At 49.2% G+C, this 20,027-nt stretch overlaps 1 protein-coding gene across 7 annotated transcripts in view; it reads right to left on the bottom strand.

The window, feature by feature from the left end:
* Positions 1–20,027, bottom strand: part of PRDM11 (PR/SET domain 11) — an 83,925-nt gene that overhangs the window by 25,479 nt on the left and 38,419 nt on the right. For 6 of the 7 annotated variants that reach the window (XM_045065982.1, XM_045065981.1, XM_045065985.1 and 3 more), the window contains one exon: positions 4,359–4,426. In XM_045065982.1, the coding sequence (XP_044921917.1) occupies positions 4,359–4,426 (68 nt within the window). Of the gene's footprint in view, positions 1–83; positions 506–4,358; positions 4,427–20,027 lie in introns of all 7 variants that reach the window. The other variant, XM_045065987.1, reaches the window with a different exon arrangement.

Here is a 20,027-nt window from a genome sequence, read left to right on the forward strand (position 1 = left end):
CAGGGAAGGGGGGCATGGCCAAGGAAGAGGAGGCCGGGGAGCAGGCAGTGGGAAGGCCTGGAGGGGAGGCCGGCGGTACTCACAGCTGGTTGACGGGCTGTCGGTGCCATCCAGTTCTGCCCTGGGGAAGCTGTGCCCGGAGTGGGCTGTGAGCAGGGTTGACTCGATGGCCCTCTCATGGGCAGTGAGCACGATGGTGGGGGCCCGGCCCCCAGCCCCAGGGCCCGACAGGGACTGCTGCATGAAGGCCAGCTTGTCCTTGGTCCTCCGTTTCATGTCATCCCATCTGTGCTTAATGTCCTTGACGGAGCGGGGGACCTGGCTGACGGAGGTGATTTTCCGAGCTATGCCTTCCCAAATCTTGTCCCTGTCGGCATGGGACAGCCGCATGGTCTCCCTCCCAAAGAGAACCGCTTCGTGGTGGGTCACCTCCGTGACCAGAATGTCCAGCTCCTCCTTGGAGAACTTGGGTTTCCTCTTGCGCTCGGCCAGGGGCGCCACATTCCTTGGGTTGAATATCCCACAAAGCACAATTGGGTAAATGACCATCAGGGCTGGTGGTCCTCCTCCTTCCTAATTGCTGGCCCCCAGTGGGGGAGCCAGGAGGCACCTGGGCACCCTCGCCCGCTCACCACCACCACACCCTCCTCCTAGCCAGAGGCCCCTTCCCCTACTCCTCAGGGGGCAGGAGAGCAGGAGGGGTGCGGCATAGCGGGTGGGAGCGTGGCCTGAGTCGGATGCCTTCCGTGGCAGGCCCTGCCTCAGCCCTGGCTAGAGGGGAGAGCCCAGGCTGTGCACTTGGCCTCTCCCGGATCCCTCTCCCCGCCGGGTCAGAAGTTAGAGGCGCGCAGACCTTAGGGTCGTTACTAGGGAGGGGAAAGCAGAGCGACATCCAAGAGCTTTAAAGCCCTCCAGAAAAACGAAGCGTCCTTACCGGGCAGACCATTGCCCCTGCAGATGGCTCACAGGGCGACTATTTACAGTGTGGCCTCGCTGGTGACGCCTGTGATTAGGGTGTGGTCACAGAAAGCTCACTCTGTCCTGTGGCTCTCTTCATCTCTCTCCCTGGCTCCCAAGTGCCCTGCAGGTCCCTAACTCTGAGGGTATGGACACTCCCCTCCGACCTTGGTGCTGGCTAGCAGCCACTCTCTGGGGGTGGGTCACTGTGGCCTTTTGGCAGCTCCGGGGGAGAACGTGAGCAGCCCGTGAGTGCCCACTGGGACAGCATTTCCACTCTGATGCAGGCCAGGAGTGACCCTGGCTTCCAACTGCACAGAGGAGCCAGGGGCCGTTTGACTGACTGAGACCTTGAAACCACCCAAGAGAGGAATCCCGAGCCTGAGTCCCTCCCCTGCCACTCCCACAACCGAGGCGAGAGGCGGGGGACGCAAAGATCCTTCCACCCTCACCTCCCCACCCCACCTACTCAGAGCACCGTAGCTCAGGAGAAGGGAAGGCTGGGGCTTTGTTACCAGGCCAAGATGGTGACAGGGGCCCGCACCCTCATTCAGATGACCTGGAGCTAGATGCAGAGTCTCCTGTGCAAACCAGCCTCCCACTCTTAAATGAGGATGGTAGTTCTAGGATCAGCTTCTAGGGCTGCCAGGAGGAATTCCTGGGGGAGGTTTTCAGTCTCTCCACTATTGGCATTTGGGGCTAGAAACTTCTCTGTGAGTGGGAACGGGCATCTTGGGCCATTTGGGACGTTTCTCAGCATCCTTGGCTTCTCCCTGATAGAAACCAGTAGCATTCTCCCGAAGACTCGTGACCACCCAGCATGTCTCAAAGCAAAAGAGTCCCCTGGTTTCAGACCACTGAAATCATGAACGCAGAGCCCCCAGCATAGGGAGGCCATAAGGTCAACAATCATTATGTCGATGCCCATTCTCTTCCCGGCCCGCCACTTAATTTTTTGAAAAAACTCATCAACTCCATTCAATCATGCACAAGACCCGAAGTTGTCACGGTACAAGAGAGGATGTCTGCACAGTGGAGTGAATAAGCACAAAAGGAAGTTGTACATTAAGGGGAAAGGCAGGTTCCCAGGATGGAACTGGCTTTTCCCCTCCAATTACCACCAGAGGGACATCTCCGTGGCAACAAACCACACTCCCAACCACCCCTACTCCTTGACTGTTCAAAGAGAGGGGCCCCAACTGGCGCCACCTTGCATCAGATCGGGGCTGACTGAGAGGCCAGACTCCGTGCCAGCAAGGCTGCAGGAGCAGAACCCACCCCACACAGAGCCCAGGAGGTCCTGCTTTCGCCTGGGCCCTGTGCACAAGCAGAAAGAACGCAGGCCCAGAAGTCCAGAGCTGGGTTCAGGTTCCGGTTATGCCCCTGACCGTATGACCTTGCATATGACCTTGTCCTGCTCTGGGCCTTGGCTGTACCACTGTGGCAGGAAGAGCAGGATAGGGCAGGGGCTCTCAACACGAGTAGCGCGTCAGCCTCGCTATGGCGAGCTTTAGAAACACCAGTACCGAGGGCTCATCCTTGGCCCGATAAAGTCAGAATCTCTGGGATGTCAGAGGATCGTCCAGCTAGTTCAGATGATGTCTTTCCTGGGGGTTGTGGTCAAGCCTGTCCCCAGAGTGAAAGATCAGAGATGGGTGGAAGCATGGCACGGAATCAGCTCGGCCGGCCAAGCTTCCGGTGCAAAAAGGCCCTGAAGCCAGGCTGCACTTAGTCACCCTCTCCTTTGCTCACCTAGAGCCAGGCGGGAGCCACAGGGAAGATGCCCAGGCCACCAGTCTGGTTTCCATTTCTGTGTGGCTGGTCACAGTGCCCTCAAATGCAACCCGGTCCCTGGGAGGGTCCAGCTCAAAGGCCCCCTGCTCTGTCCTCTGGGCCCTGGCAGCACACTGTCCGTGCCTCCATTCAACAAGTGCGGTACAGAAAATGGTTTCACGGTGGAAGGAGGGAGTCGGGGAGGCCTGGGAGGGCCAGGCTGGCGAGGGCCATCAAGGGCGCCCCGTTCCATGGTCAGCTCTGCAAATGGGTGGGGCTTCCAAGGGCCAGGATGACTGGCACCCAGTGGTCAAGGAGAAGGTGGTTAGGAGTGTGACCATGGCCTCCTTGGAGCCCCCTGCAGGGCACGAGCTCTTCAGATGATGTGAAAGGGCGCTGGAGGGAAAGGTCCGCCTGTCCTTGGGCACCTCTGTTTCTGCCCCTGTTAAGTGGCAGTGAGAACAGCCGCCCCCCAAGAAGAGGACAAATCCTAGCGTGCTCTGGAGAGTGTAAACCACAGCCCCTCTCTCCCTCCCCACCCTCCCCATGCTCCCCAGCCGCAGCTCTCAGGTGGGGAGCACAGGTGGGCAGGAAGGCTTGGGGAAGGAGACAGCAGACCTCATCATAGCCTCCTCACCTCCAACCAACTTCTCCTTGTTTGCTGGGAAGGTGGCAGAGTTGAAATACAGCACACTCCCTCTCAGGAAGCTCCTGACGGCCCTCCCTCCGGGCACAACCTCTCTCACATCCCCCAGCCGCCAAGAGTGACAGAACCGCGCAAACGCCCACAGAAGGCCCAATCTGTGGTGGCCCTGGTCCGGCCACGCCAGGCCCTCCCCTCCCAACCCAGCTCCAAACTCCCTGTCACAGCTCCTGGGGCCTAGAGAGAGGCACCAGGGGGGTGCCAGTGCAAGTCTGACCTCCCACAGAGCGCACAAACCCTTCTGGGCGGGAACCTGGCAACCCCTGCCCCAGCCAGCAGCGCAGACCCAACAGGAGGGCTGTGGGCGGAGACCTCAGTTCCAGGCTCAGTCCCGCCACCCCTGAGCAGCCCTGGGCCAGTCTCCTGCTCTCTCTCGCCGGCCAGGAAGAATCCTTCTGGCGCAAACTTCTGTCCCAAACACGACAACACAGTAGAACCACTCTTGAAAGTACTCATGCCTAGGCAGTGAGTACCATAGACAACTAAGCTAGACGGTGCCAGAAGCCTCCTTTTCCACGGGGCCACTTCAACAAGTGCTGGCAGCTGCACTGGGATGAGTCCTGCACCCCCACAGCAGGAGACGGCCCTGTGAGGGGGTCAGCGTCTCAGGGGAGGGATGCCCCCTCCTTGGTGGGAATGCTGCTCAGAGCTGGGGGCCCTGGGCGCTCCAGACACAAGGATGAATGTGCAGACGTTAGGGGTCCATCTGTAACCCACAGGCTTCCTCCAGAGCGCCCTGATGGAAGGCTGGGGAAGCAAAAGGGTCCTCCCAGAGCTACATACATCCCAAACCCTGCAAACAGCAGTCCCGGGGCCTTCAGGGGCCTCCACTGCTGGAGACCTCATAAGCCCCAGCACACTCCCTTGGCTTCCTTTCTGGAGTTTGGGAAAGACTCCTGGGAAATCAGCAGAAAGCAGGACTCACCTCATCCAGTTGGCTTTAGTCTCGTCTGACCCATCTATAGACTTGTAGCGGTTATTCTTGTCCACAATCTGGAAGACAGAGAGAGAGTCTAGAAGGCGCCACTCTTGAGTGGCTCTCGTGTCCCTGGGCTCCTCCCCAAGCCAGGGTCTCCCTCCCTTCCACTTGCCCTCCTGTACAATGCTTCTACTGCTGCAGGACTGAAAACCGAGTGGGGGCCAGGAATCCCATCTCCTTTTCCTGTCCTAACGGAAGACCAGAAACATGGCAGACAAGCAGCACTTCCAGGAGCCCCATACTGAAATGATGAAAGTTAGATCCAGCCCTTCTTCTTTCCCTCTAGGTTCCCCCAGCACTGGATGTCTGAGCACACGTGACAGGGGCTTCCTCCTCTCCCCAGCCTCAAGCTGGTCAAGAGCGACAGGGATGGGCTGGTCCCTTCTCTTCTGTAAAATGTCCTGATTTCCTCATCACTCTTGAATCAGAGTTCAGCTGGGTATGGAGTTCTAGGCAGACTGTTTAATTGCCTTTCAGCCCCTGGAAGATTGCCCAAAAGGCTGCTATAGGCTGTTCAGGAAACTACCGTTGTTCTATTGTGGAAAGGCTGTCAAGGGTGAAATTTAAGGTTTTCCCTTCATTTTTTATTTAGTGCAATTTTTTATTTAGTGGAGGATTTACTCCTTTAAAATTCTTATTACTCAACATGCATATTACTTGGTGAACACATATCTCTTCTTCCATTCTGGAAAATTCTGAGAAACTCTTAGTTTTTGAGTACAGCTTTTTAGTCATTTTCTCTTTGTGTAGAATTTCTATTAAACATATTTGGGACTATTCCCCGTGTCTTTTGACTAGCTTTTTCTATTTTTCTTTCTCCCCTTTTCCAGGCAGTGCTCTGAAAATAATCCTCAGAACTCTCTTCCGATTCACTAATTCTCTCTTTGACTGTGTCCAGTGGAGAATTCATCCCCTTATTAACGTTCTTCTTTTCTTTTTCCTTTCTTTTTAAATGAGCACTTTTAATGCAATGAATATTTTCATTCCCAGAATCTTCATATCTATCTTTTCTTCATTCTACCTCTGTTTCACAAAATCATGTTCCTTCTGTTTCCCTCTCTTAACAGCTTTACTGAACTGTAATTGACATATAATGTACCATTTGATAAACTTTGACAACTGTGTACACCCATTGCCACAATCAAGAAAACAAACATACCCATCACCCCCAAATTTCCTTGTGCTCCAGAATCTTCCCCTCCTATCTCCCTCCATCCCTCCTATCCCCAGTCCACAGGAAACCAGTGAGCTTCTTGTCACCATAAATTACTTTGCACTTTCTAGGATTTTATATAAATGAAATCAAATAGAAGCCATGTTCTCAGCACAATTATCTTGAGATCTGTCCATACTGATGTGTGTACCAGACTTCATTCCTTTGTACTGGGAAGTAGTATTCCACTGCTTGGGTGTGCCATAATTTTTTTTTTTTTTAATCTACTTCTTGATAGGTATTTGGGTTCTGTCTCGTTTCTGGCTATTACAATTAAATCTGGTAAGAGAATCCAGTTATAAGTCTTTCTGTAGACACACACATCTCTGCTGGCAAATACCTTGAAATGGAATGGCTGGGTCCCATGGTAAGTATATGTACAACTTAAGAAACTGTTAAACTGTTTTCCCAAAGTGGCTGCAACATTTTACATTCCCATACAACAGTGTATGGACCCACCAGCTGGTCCACATCTTTGCCAACACTTGGTATGGACAGTCTTTTTAATTTAGCCATTCTGATAGGCATGAAGCAATATCTCTGTGGCTTTAATTTTATTTCTCTGATGATTAATGATTTTGAGCATCTTTTCATGCATTACTTGTCAGCTATGTATCTTCTCTGGGGTAGAGTCTATTGGAATCTTTGCTCATTTAAAAACTGGTTGTTTTTTTCTTTATTATTGAGTTTTGAGAGTTCTTTAAAAATATTTTTTGGATCCAGTCCATCATGAGACATAGGATATATGAATACTTTCTCCTAATCAAAGGCTTGTTTATTCATTCTCTTAATGATACCTTTCTAAGAGCAGACATTTGAAATTCAAACAAACAAACAAAAATCCACTGTTTTGTTCTTTTAAATGTGTACTGTCCTTCCTTTATTTCTTCAAGGATCATAGGGCTGAGGCTGCTAATTATCCTTCATTATCTATTATCTCCTTTGTCCACAGTAATAGAACCCCTGGATTAGAATTGGGCACCTGGTTATTTGTAATAACACAATACATTTTGGGACACCTGACTGGCTCTATCGGGGGAGCATATGACTCTTGATCTTGGGGTCATGGGTTAGAGCCCCACGTTAGGTGTAGAGATCACTAAATAAATAAATAAGCTTAAACAAAACAAAACAAAACCAGGATATGTTTCTTGGTTTCTCTGCTAGCTAAATTCTGGCCAATAGGATGTAGGTGGAAGGGTCAAGTGTCAGTTTCCCAAAAACTTCTTTGTAAGACAGCTGATACATGCCTTTCCACCATGCTACTGCCTGGAATGCAGACGTAATGGCTGGAGTTCTAGCAACTAACTTATGCTCTGAGGATACACTCTGAGCTGGAGTCAAGCTTGGTTCCCTGAGTGCTTAGTGGAGCAGAGCCATAACACCAGGCCTAGACTATATTCATAACAGAAAATTTAACTCCTATTTAGATCGAGCTACCATTATTACTCACAGTCAAGTCAATTCCTGATACAGATCCTAAATAGTTATTTTAAATTCACTTTCAGAATATAATTTTCATTTTAGAGTGAATTCATTTGTCATTGATATTCAGAGGCTGTCTTTTTAAGACTGTCTTCATTAGTTTTGGAGATTTGGTTTGGTGGGAGGGTTTATCTTTTTTGGTGGGGGGGGCTCTCACTGTAATATTTGGGGAAAAAAGGGTGGGGGCTGGTCAAAGCATGAACTCTCAGTGCATTGGACTAAAAGCTCCTTTGCCCCTTCCACACACACCTTCTTTACCGACGCTGTTCCTCTGGATATTCCCATTCATTTCCAGACTCTCAACTTGTTCATTACTCATAATCCTCAAGCCCCAGCTGTGACTATCTGACTTCCCACGTGACTTCCTTTCCTTGGCTGTCTCAGGGGCACCTCAAACTTACCTCCCCAAAGGTACCCACTCCCCCAGACCCACCCCCAAGCCCAGTCCTCTCCTACTTGCCTCATCACGTATCTGAAACCACCACACACTCAGGTTTCAAAAAAGCCATCCCTACTATCAAAAACCAGTGAATGGTATACTTCTTATGGGCGAACTGTACAGTATGTGAATTGTGTCTTGAAAAGGCTGTTAAAAACAAAAACAAGTTACCCATCATCCCTTGCTCTCTCAAAGCCCCCATCCAATCCCTCAGCAAGTCCTGCCATCGCATGTCAAAACTTCCCCTCCAGTTCCACCGTGTCCTGCTTCCATGCCAGTCTGAGCCATTAGCTCTCTTCCAGATGAGCACAGGAAACCCTAACTTCCCTCCCCTGATAGGGCTCTGGATGCCCCACCAGTTCTCCTCGGAGCAGCCACTATCATCTTTATGGATGTCACTCACCCAGGGTCATCTGCAGTGCTTACAATAAAATCTGCACCTGGGGTCACAGCCTCCAAGGCCCATGTCTCCCCTACCTCCCCGATGGGTGTCTCCATCCTCCCCTTCACTTGCGGCAGCCACAGGCCCTGACAGTGAGCTTTTTCACCAGGAGGGTTCACTGCCTACGACCTCTCTGTCCCACTCTTAAAAAATTGTGTAGGCGCATAACGGGGGCGCCTGAGTGGCTCAGTGGGTTAAAGCCTCTGCCTTCGGCTCAGGTCATGATCCCAGAGTCCTGGGATCGATCCCCGCATTTGGCTCTCTGCTCAGCGGGGAGCCTGCTTCCTCCTCTCTCTCTGCCTGCCTCTCTGCCTACTTGTGATCTCTGTCTGTCAAGTAAATAAATAAACAATCTTTAAAAAAAATTCACAATCACGAAGTTTTTCACACATTCAGAAATTATAATGTGGCCGCCAACAAGAATGACCTCCAGCTGTATCTATCCCCCACCTCGCTCGCCTCAAGAAAACACTTCACCATAGTTGAAGACCATCTCTGCTTCTGATTTTACCCCCTCTCTCCAAGGTTAACCACCATCGTGAGGCTGGTGGGGAGCCTTCCCATTTTTACCACATGAGGAGTTTTCTAGAAAAAATTTACAGAATAGTCTTGCAGGTTGTACAGTTCACAGATATGGCGTCCTAGTGAACCTACCCTTTTGTACCTTTTCCCCACTGACTTTTGCATGACTGGTCCCTTCTTATCTTTTGGGTCTCAGTTACTGTCACCTCCCCTGAAGAAGCTTTTCCTGACCTGAACCTAAAGCAGGCTCTCCCTGCCATTTCCTGCCTGCCACACGCCACCCTCCCAATAGCATTATCTCTATGACATCACCTGTCACTTCCTTTCACAGACCCAATTGAACAGTGAAATTTTGACATTGACAGTGTTTATCTGTAAGCTTGGCCATCGACGGTCTCCCTCACTGGACCATAAGTGAATGAGCACAAAGCACATAGCTATCCCATTCATGATCCCTGGACCCACCACACAGCCCATGGCATGGAACAGAATCGTGGCTGAACAAACGAATGGTGCCTGAAGAGTCTTTTAAGTAAAAAGCAAATTAAAGGGGAAAAAAAAAGGTCTAATGTTAATATTTTATGGAAAAACGAAATGAGTGGTGTGCTGGAGCTGGCTTGCACTGGCTAATGAGCGCAGACTCTGGAATCTTCCAGAATTTTATGAACGAGCTGTTATTAGAAATTTAATTATATAAACTTACAATTCCAGAAATGCTATTTTGAGGGTAATAAATACTGAACACTTACCACTTCCTCATTATTTTCTATTTCACTATCATCGATGTTCTTGAGGGAAATGGGCCTCTGCTGTACCTGCACAGGAGAAATGCTACGGAATAGTGGCTAGCGCCTGTGTCTGCCCACCAACTGCTTCTGTGACCTCATGTGGGTACCCTGAAATCAGCCACGGTGGGAGCATTTACACCACGGAAATTGGCACGCACCCTCCCTACCTCCACCGTCACCACGTGACCGGCATGTGTCTGTATGTGCACAGAAAGTCTGGGAAACACATTTCAAGCTCTCAACTCTGGTTACCTCTAGAGGAAAGCAAAAGAAGAAAGCAGGATGAGGCCTTTCCTTCATCTGTCTATTTATGAGGTTATACTGCTTTTGTGGTTTAAATTTCGCAGATAGTGCTCGCTTCGGCAGCACATATACTAAAATACGCAAATAGACCAAAAGAGAGAGCATGCAGCTCAGGCTTCACACTGCCCTGCATCCGTGCCCCAACAGCCTCCCCAGATGGTGCCCCAGTCCTCGGGGACCTTCCCCTGGAATGTCGCAGAGCCCAATACTTTATCATAATGAGTCCCCCTGACATTATCATTTTCTGATTGTTCTTCTCTCTCCTGGGGAAAAATAAAAGCATCTCTCGGCCCTGCAGCCAGTAGCGGGAGCACTCAGCGGGTACTGAGAGCCATGGAGCCAGAGGAATGAGCTAGAATGTTGGCTTCACCATTTACAAGAGAGTGACCTTAGCCTCAGCTTCTGCATCTGTAAAATGGGATAAAGGCCAACACAGCAACCCTGCAGTAATGACCCATGTGGGAGGCGCTCAGTAAACAGTTGTCATGACTGGAATTTGGGTTCTGACTGGAATCACAGTCTCTGGCCTCTTAATGAAGAGATAAATTGTTAATTATCATTAATTCTGGGCAGTGGGAGGTCTTCGGGTCAACAGTGAGTTGTTGTAATCTGCCTCTTTACGGCTTCAACTGGGCAGAGGGGCTCTCGGGGAGGTGGGAGCTGGGAGGGATGCCGGCTCAGATCTAGAGGTTTGCTGAGGGACAGTTCTGGCCTTATCTTTCCCATCCATCAGGATTTTCTCAAACCATTCATTCATTCACTTAACAGCTATCACTGAGGGGGCTGTTACCATGTCTGGCTCTGTGGATAAAATGGTGATCCAGGGAGACAATGCCTTTGCTCTCACAAACCTCACATTCCAGGGAGCCACAGAAGAGAGAGCACTGTGACAGTGCGTGGGCAGCACCGTGGCGGGCAAATCTGTGGAAAGGGGAGCTCAGAGCTGTGGCCAGTGTCTGGGAGTCAGTTGAGGACCTTCCTGGGAAATGTGGAATCCAGGAGGAGGTCTTGGAGAAGAGGAAAGTGAGGGTGTTCTGGGCGGAAGGACCAGGAGGGGCAGGATCTCACAGAGCTTGCAGAGCACGTCACATGTTACTGAGAAACCCAGGCCACCCTGAGTAGACAGCTGAGACCAAGAGGGCTCAGGAATAGTCAGCCAGGGTCAGATGCTCAGGTCCCAGCCCGCAGAAGGCTGGTCTCCCTGTGTCTCCCTCAACGTAGTAACGACTAACAAAGACATCAGTAACGAAACGCCAGTGGCTACCATTCAAAAAGCCATTTCGAGAGCACCTGGGTGGCTCAGTCGGTTGAGCATCTGACTCTTGATTTCGGCTCAGGTTGGTGGGATTGAGCCCCGCATCAGGCTCCGTGCTCAGCAGGGTATCTGCTTGAGATACTCTCTCTCCCTCTCCCTCTGCAACCCCTGCCCCCGGCTAGTGTGCAGATGCATGCACGTGTGTTCTTTCTCCTTAAAATAAATAAATATTTTTTAAAAATAAAGAGCCAGTTTAAAAACAAAACCAAACCAAAAATCAATCTCACTGTGCCATGGAGTCTGACACACTGTTTCATGGATTCTCACAACTCTGTGAATGAGCTACCATCATGGTTCCCATTTTACAGATTAGAAAACTGAGGTTCAGGGCCACTCGGTAATTTGCCTGGGGTCACAAAAGAAACATGTGATGAAGCCAGAGTTTGTTCAAATTCCAGCCTCTTCTGGTACAGCCTGCCTCTTACCCACTCTGCAGAGAGATGGGCCCTATCTCCACACTTCCCTTAAGGACCTCATCAGAATCGACCAGGGAAGTCCTGGGGACCCCCTCAGAATTTCCAGTTTTGCTGCAGGCTTGAGGAGATTTGCTGTGTGAAAATCTGCATTTTAATAGAGGAACATTCTGCTTGGTGACAGAACATTCCCTGCTGTCAAGGGTTCACTGTTGGGCTCCTCTGAATGGTGCCATCACTGGATGCTGCAGAGATTAGATTTTCAACAACCTGATTTGCTTGCAACTTTCCAGGAACCCACGGATCCATAAAGCATTCTGATTTTCAGCCCTGCACCTCTTCTTAAAGCAAAGCTGTTACAAAAATGATTGATGAAGCTATTCACAGTTGACAAAGCACTTCTGCGCATCTCAGATGCTCCTCCCAGAACCCCAGGAGGCAGACAGCATCGCCTCTGTTCTCCAGCCACTTCCCAGCCTAGCGAACTGAAACGGCAGAGCCAAAAAGAGGCTGGCCTGAACCTGAACTTGAACTGAACACTTGGGCTGGAAGCAGGGGTTGAGGGGGAAGGCGGGGGGAGTGGCTCTGAGGTTATTTAGGCCCTGGCTTCCTAGCCTGGTGTCTACAGATGGGCTTTGGCAAGGCGAAGAGGAGGCCCCTTAAAATGTGAGCAGCATTTGGGGAATATTGGTATATAACTTCCTAGGCTACTCTGGGGGCTTGAGTACCCTCCCCCACCTTTTAACTGCTAATGGAGTTAGTGCTTCCTCTTATCATTCTAAAACTCTCTTTTATCAAATTTCAAACAAAGGACTAGAGGCCTGATTAATGAGGCATGTTTCCATACAATCCCAAATCCCACATCCAGGTTTTGCACATTGTAATATCGCTCACCAGGCCCCTGTGACACTACCTGGAAATAACACGGAGATCCCTGATCTGCTCATCACCCATTAGGCACCTGCCTACAACAAGCCTCAAGACTCACAACTCACAAGGGTGTGTTCTGGTGGACTCTGTATCCCCATTTTATGCAGAGGAAATCTAGGGCTCCTGGAGAGTAAGCGCCTAGCCCCAAGACGCATGTCAACAAATGGTAGAAACGTCTGAATCCAAAGCCCCATAAGCAACTCAGACAGGTCTTCCCCACCCAGGTCCAATCAAGGTCCCCCAGGCCTCATTACCAGCCTCAGGGTCAACTACTCCTTAACTCTGAACACACTCAACCTCCATAAATCTGCCCATTGGTGAAACCAGTGGGCTGAGCCCTTGGGCAAAGTACTGGAGCAGCAGGGTTAGAATGGGCCTGTGGCCAGAGGGAAGGGGAATAGAAACCAACTTTAAATATGCCACAGATGTCAAGGGTCTTCCAGGTTGACGGGGCAGAGGGAAGCAGCGGACAGGGCTGATGTGAAAAGCACCCACAGAATGGTCCAGAGAAAAGCAGCCCCTTCGCCATGGGTGGCTTGCCCCCAATCACCAGAGAAATGAACAAGAGTCAGAAAAAAAGCAGAGAACAAAGCAAAGCTCTGAGACAGCATCTCACATCCACGAGGTGGCTAGGATCAAAACGCTGGCCACCTGCAGGCGTCAGCAGGGACAAGAAGGACTCTGTCCTCACAGATGGCCAGTGAGGGGCAAAATGGTCCAGCTGCTCTGGGATACGGTCTAGCAGGTCCTCAGATGATTAAACACACAGTTCATTAACATGGAGTCGATTAACCCAGCAATTCCGCTCCTAGGTAGACGCCCAAGAGGAAATATGTCCACACAGAAACTCGCACACCAGCACAAACAGGAGCAATGAACCAAAGATGGAACCAACCCCGCTGTCTGTCGACAGGCAAATGGACGAACCAAATGTGGTATGTCCATGCTGCGGAACAGAAAGGCCACAGAAAGGAATGATAATGCTACATCCACAGGGACAACATGTCACAACAGGGAGGCACCTGGAAAACATCAAGCTAGGTGCAAGAAGCCAGTCACAACAGGCCACCTACTCATTCACATGAATCCCCTAATCTCCTATGATCTCCTTCGTAGGGAAGTCCAGAACTGGGACATCTCTAGAGACAGAGCAAATCAGTGGTTCCTAAGGGCTGGAAAGCGGAGAGGTGTGATGGCTAAAGACAGAGTTTCTTACTGAGGTGATGAGGGGGTCCTCCCGCTGATGGGGATGATGGCTGCATACAGAGGAGAATATACTGAACACCATGAAATTACACACTTTAAATGGGCAAACTGTGTGGTATGTGACTACATTGGAATAAAGTGGTTTTAAGAAATCTGCCAAGTGGCACCCGGGTGGCTCAGTCAGTTAAACATCTGACTCTTGATTTCAGCTTGGGTCTCAATCTCAGGGTCTTGGAATCCAGCCCCATGTCAGACTTGGTGCTCAAGAGGGAAGGGGGGACAAGGGGGTGTGCCTAGCTCCCTCTCCCTCTCCTCCCGCTCATGCTTGCTTGCTGAAACAAATAAATAAAATCTTAAAAGAAAAAGAAATCTGCCAAATATTCATCATCAGCAATCAGAGAAGGAAAAGGAAACCATGTTCCACTACCTGCTTGAAAAGTTCTCCCTAGAGAAACAGGAGTTTCTGTGTGAGTGGGAGTACGAAGGAGATGGCATATGGGCATTCATGTATAGGGTTGGAGATGAGCTTGAGTTTTGGTTTGAAGTCCTGACCCCCACGATTAGCTGCATGGCCTTGGACAAGCAACCTGGCCCTTGAAGCTCCAGTTTCCCAACTGGGACAAAGGGAAAGAGGGATACCTGTCCACTGGTACCGTTCCAAGGATACAGAATTATGGCTCACAAATCCTTCAGTGACCAATGAACAGCAGCAATTTGGTGGCTGTTAGAGGTATTGCTGTCTGCCAAGCCTCATTAGCTTTTGCTGAGGATCCCCCGGGAGTTTAAGGCTGCTGAATTGGGCTCCAACAAGACCCATCCTAAAGGAATTTTCAAACACCAGAAGACCCCAAGTCCCTTATTATTAAAGCCAGGAAGTTCACTAGAAATTAGTGTCTCTCAAAACGAAGGCCTTTGGATATGTTCTCAAGATCCAAAAGCTCACGTTAAGAATTTTTAATTCAATGTTTTCATTTAAAAAAAAAAAATCAGTATATGGGAATCATTAGGAGATTCCCGTCCCAAAGAGTATTGTGCTTGGAACTCGGTTGGCACCTGTGCTCAACTGAATTCTTGGCCCCGGTTCCTGCCCCTCCCCATGGGCCATGTGATTCTGCACGGGGCTCTCTCTTACAGCTGGTGGGGACTTCTTCTTCAGGTGCCTCCCTTTTCCGGCTTGGTGTCAGCCGTATGACTTGTCTGGCCGAAGGGATGTTACCACACACCAAGCAAGCATAGACTGGAAATGTGCTTGCAAGGGTGGGCTTGCCTCTGGGGCCTCACTGCACCCAGCAAAATCAGTCCCTCGTGGTCCCCCAGCAGACACCCCAGACACCCCAGACACCCCAGACTATAAATGAGGACCGGCAGCTGGGCCAGCAGATACACAAGCAAGCATGCAGGACTGCTACTCTACAGAACAGGTCGGCAAACTATGGCCTGCAAGGGAAATCCAGCTGCTGCCTGTGTTGGATGGCCAAGCAGCGAAGAACGGTTTGTGCATTTCTCAGTGGCTGGAAATAAACCAAGGGAAGACTATCTCATCATGTAAAAGGTATACGGAATTCAAATCTTGGCACCTGTTGACAGTTTTACTAGACCACACCAGACCTGACTATTCTCCCGCTATAAGGGCAGAACTGAGGACATGTGGGGTCCACAGAGCCTAAAATATTTACAATCCGGCCCTTTACACAAAAAGTGTGCAACACCAGTTCTAGGTCACCAAATTCTGGACACACAGCTCTCCAGACGACAGTACTTACTGCTGTCTGCCGCGAGCTAGCAAAAGAAGAGTAAATGCAAACTTAAGAAACACAGGACCCATTCTGGCAAAGAATAGGTTAGGAACCATTGAGGTAAGTGCACTAAAAGATTCCCCAGTGTTTTAGAGACAAACGAAGAAAATGAGGGGGTCACCCGATAAATAAGAGTTTTGTACCAGGAAAACACCATCTGACACACTACACTGATTTCCTTTGATTGAATTATGTTGGTTGGTATCATTCTGTTCATTTTATATTTGTAAGTCTGTCTTGGGTAGTTGTAGCTGTTTAAGAGTTAGAAGAAATGGGGGCACCTGGGTGGCTCAGTCGGTTGGGTGGCTGCCTTCAGCTCAGGTCGTGATCTTAAGGTCCTAGGATTGAGCCCCATATCGCGCTCCCTGCTCAGCGGAGGGCCTACTTCTCCCTTTCCCTCTGCCTACCGCTCTACCTGCTTGTGCGCGCTCTCTCTCTCTGTCAAATAAATAAATAAAATCTCAGAAAAAAAAAAAAAAGAGAGAGAAGAAATGTTGTTTCATCTAGATCCATGTTCATACCTTTTCGAATTACATTAACCTAAGATTAATGTAACATTGGGACACCACCAACACCCCCCCCCCCACTACATTAAAAGTCACCTGACCAACAGAGACAGGAAAAGGTGCAGAAGTTCTCTGGTCAGGACGGAAATGCAGATCAAAACCACAAAGAGCTACCCCTGCAGGCCTGTTAGAACGGTTAGCATCAAGGTGACAAGGGAGATCAAGCGCTGGCCAGGATGTGGAGAGAAGGGAACTCCTGAGCGCGGCTTTGGGAACCTACACGGACACAGCCACCACAGAAAAGAGTGCAGAGGTTCCTCAAACACTTAAAAATAGAACTACCACGTGATCCAGTGATTTCTTTCTTAGAAACAGAAACACTTAATGTGAAAAGTTTTGTGACCTTCCTGTCTTCCCTGCAGCATTGCTTACTACGGCCAAGACATGGGGACAACCCAGATATCCCTCGGCAGATAAAGGGACGGGGAAGGTGTGGTAGAGATCTACAGTGGAGTGTTATTCATCCATGAAAAAGAATGAAATCTTGCCATTTGCAACGACACGGATGGACCTTCTGTGCATGATGCTGAGTGAGACGAGTCAGACACAGGCAAATACCAGGTGATCTCACCTATATGTGGAATCTGAAAAAGAAAAACATCAAAACCCGAACTCCTAGATATGGAGAACAGATTGGCAGTTGCCAGAGGCAGAGGGTGGGGAGGGGCGGAGTGAAGATGGTCAAAGTGAAATAAGTAAGCCCTGGCCATGTAAGAGACAGCACAGTGACCATAGTTATTCCTTTATTTAAAAAGTCACCTCAATACGAACCAGGTGAGAAAACCACCACAGCAGAAGTGCTGAGAAGACAAGGCATGGTGAAGGTCAAGCTAGGAGCTCCTTTACACTAGACATACTGTGCCAGCTCAGAATAGTTTTTCTCACTCTTTTATTCCAGAATAATAGATTAGGAGAATAAGAGACAGTTCTAGCCAAAACGGGTTCACCAACATAGTACATATTTGTGGGGAATCTTTGGTTCGGTTTGTGAATCATAAACAAACGACCAGCATTTGTCAAATAGTTATATGAGACAAGCCCATTTAATGCTTCTGATCTTAAGCGGAATCTTAAGACTCAGGTACATAACTTTTTTATTCCTGGAAGAGCTGATATTGAATTGATAGTGTTTTAAGGATCCCTCACATGTTAGAATACGAGAAAAGCAAATTTTTTTCTAGCATCATCTTCCACTCTTCCTTCTAAGCACACTCTGTATTTGCACTACCCCTTATCACCTTTCATCCCTCAATGTGCCCGTGCCCGTGCCCCCTGCTGCTCACGTCCGTGTTCCCTCAGTCCCCGATGCCACTGACCACTCACTGCAACTCAACCCTCGACACCTAGTTCAGACCTAAAAGCCAGGAGACCCCAGTGGCCACGCACACACTTAGTGCCTAGGGATCTGGTGTTCTGCACGCCATTTCCACTAAAACAAATTAGGACTCCTGGGAGAGATGACTAGAACATCTTCTTGCTCCAGAAAGTAAGGGAAGTATGAAAATAAGGACAAGGAGCCAGCCTGAATGGGCTCCCGCTGGCCAAATCTAGGGCAATTTAAACATCAGAATGAATAATGACAGGAATGGACTAGAACACACGGAAGAAAAAAAAGGATTCAAGAGTCCATCCTGATGCTAAAAATAACTTTAACAAAAATGAGGGATGAGGTGGAGGAGAAAGTTGAGCAATTTTTTTTTTTTAACAGAAGGATGTCCCGTAGTAATGTAGAATGTAAATCATTTCAAGCCATGAATAATAATTGATGATGCAGGCAGGAATCATCAACAGTTGCTAAAACGACTGGGTAAAAGGTAAGACAAACTGACCTCACATGCCTCCCGCTATCTATAGGGAGAAAGACACAACACCCTCCGTGCCAAAAAGCTACGATCTGCATCTATCATGAGGAAACAATCAGGCAAATCTAAACCGTGCAACGTTCTGCAAACCACTGCCCAGGACTTCTCCAAGATATCAATATCCTGAGAGAGAGAGAGAAAACAAAACAAAACAAAACAAAAAAACGACGCAGGGGAACTCTTCTAGAATGAAGGAGACTAATGAGACGTGACCATTAAATGCGGCGTGGGATGCTTCAGTGGGTCCTGGATGGGGGAAAGACTATAAAGGTCACTTCCCCAGGGCCACAGGCAAGATGTGACTATGGACTCCAGTTAAGACAGTACTGTAACCACGGTTAAATTTCCTGCCTATAATATTTCTATCGTGGGGACAGAGAACAGCAGTCGACAAACTATGGCTATGGCTCAAATGCAGCCCCCTGTCTGCTTTTGTACAACTGGGAGGGAAGCATGGTGCTTGCAGTTCTTAATGATTACAAAAAAGTTTTTTTTTTTATATTAATTTCATTTATATGGTTTTATGTGTGAAACATAGAGATGTGAGTTGCATTTGAAGTTATAGGATGTTCACATCTGGCGTTCACAAATAAAGTTTTAACGGAACACAGCTACCCTGGTTCATTCATCTACTGTCTCTGGCTGCTTTCGCCCCGCAACTGCAGAGTTGCGTAGCAGTGATGGGGAGCACGTGGCCCATAAAGCCTGATGTCTATGACCATCTCTCAAGCAATTCAGAACACAAAGCAAAAAGAAACAAAACACAAAAGAGCATGCGCACGCACGCGCACACACACGCCTGTTGGTATATATAGGAGAGATTCAAGCAACTCTTACAAAACGTTAGCAATGAGTGAATTAGGTGCAGGGTATGTGGGTGTTTTATTATATTACCCTTGTAACTTTTTCATGGAGTCTAAAAATTGCAAAATAAAGAGTTAATAAAAAATGAGCGGCCAAGCATGGGAAGTACCTGCTCATACACATACACACACATGTCCACCTGTCTCAGGTGTTCCTTCTTTTCTTCCTGGACAAGCCCCTTATTCTTGCCTTCTCAGAGCTCTCCCAAACTCAGTGACACCTGCGTGCTCCCGCTGACATCTCGCAGCATTGCTACTGTCGGCTTCTATGTCCCTCTATCCCAGACACTCGGGGGTTCTCAGACTCTGTTCTGGATGCTGTGTCATAAGATTCTGAACATTTTACAATGGAACTTGAAATGGAGAACACTGGAAAATACCATTTCACCTCGGTTTCCCCCAGGAATAGTAGGAGCTAGCAAGCAGAGGGGCTGACCGACAGCAGGTGAGGAAGGCCCCCACATAGTGTCCTCATTATAAGGACCCCCAGGAAATCTCCCGTCCAGTATCAGCACCCAGAAAGGAAGACCTCCCCAGGAGCTAACTGGGGACTTTTCACAATATGGACAGAAGGTGCTGGTAGCTGACCAGGCTTCCCTTTTCCCCAGTGGCTGCTGGCTTGGGACCCCCCTAGAGCTAAAAGCGTATACAAGGGTCGTTCTGGTCTGCAATTTTAGCCTCATTCCTGCCTCTGCTTAGGGTCTCTATTCTTGCTTTTCTTTCTTCTGTCACTCCCAGTTTTAATATGCTATGATGTTCTATTTTATGTGTCCTGCTAAGCTACCCTAAATCCCTTCTGGAATAAGACGGAGTCCAAGCAAGAAATGTAAATGGACACCCTGTGCTGGCCTCCTCTTTCTTCCTCCTGTTTCCAAACCACCCGGCTGCCGGCACTCCCAAACACCCCAGGCCTGCAGCAGGGTCGCTGGCCGCCACTGGCTGAGGGCGGCCTGGCAGGCCCGGCAAGAACTGGGATTTATCATTTCCAATGAGATGAGAAGGCAGAGGAAGGGGGCATTTCTTTTCTAAGCAGTCAGAGGTCCGGGCAGAACTCTGGCAGAGGAGGCCAGGCCATGGAGAGATGCGAAACAGACATGGCATGGCCACCTAGTTCATCTAGAGACAGGCCCTGGCCTGTGGGACCAGGTTTCCTCTGGCCAGAGGGGAGACAGAGAAGGAACGAGTACTGGGCGGGAAAAATGAGTAGAATAAAGTCAGGCAAGGCCAACAGGGAGGAAGAGGCGAGATAAGGAAGGCAGGTGGAGAAGGCCCAAGAGGCAGAAGAGAGGGCAGGTTCTAGAGTCAAGACTGCTAGGTTAGAATCCCAGCTCTGCTACTCATTAGTTGCTTAGTTTTGGGCAGACTGACTTCCCTCTCCAGGCCTCAGTTTTCCCAGCAGTACAATGGGTAGAATAATATCTACTTCCCGGGGGCATCGTTAAGATCAAATGAGATCACGCTGTCAAGTGCTA

The sequence above is a fragment of the Mustela putorius genome, unplaced genomic scaffold (genome assembly GCF_011764305.1).
Source record: "Mustela putorius furo isolate JIRA1106 unplaced genomic scaffold, ASM1176430v1.1 tig00003859_pilon_pilon_pilon, whole genome shotgun sequence".
NCBI lineage: Eukaryota > Metazoa > Chordata > Mammalia > Carnivora > Mustelidae > Mustela > Mustela putorius.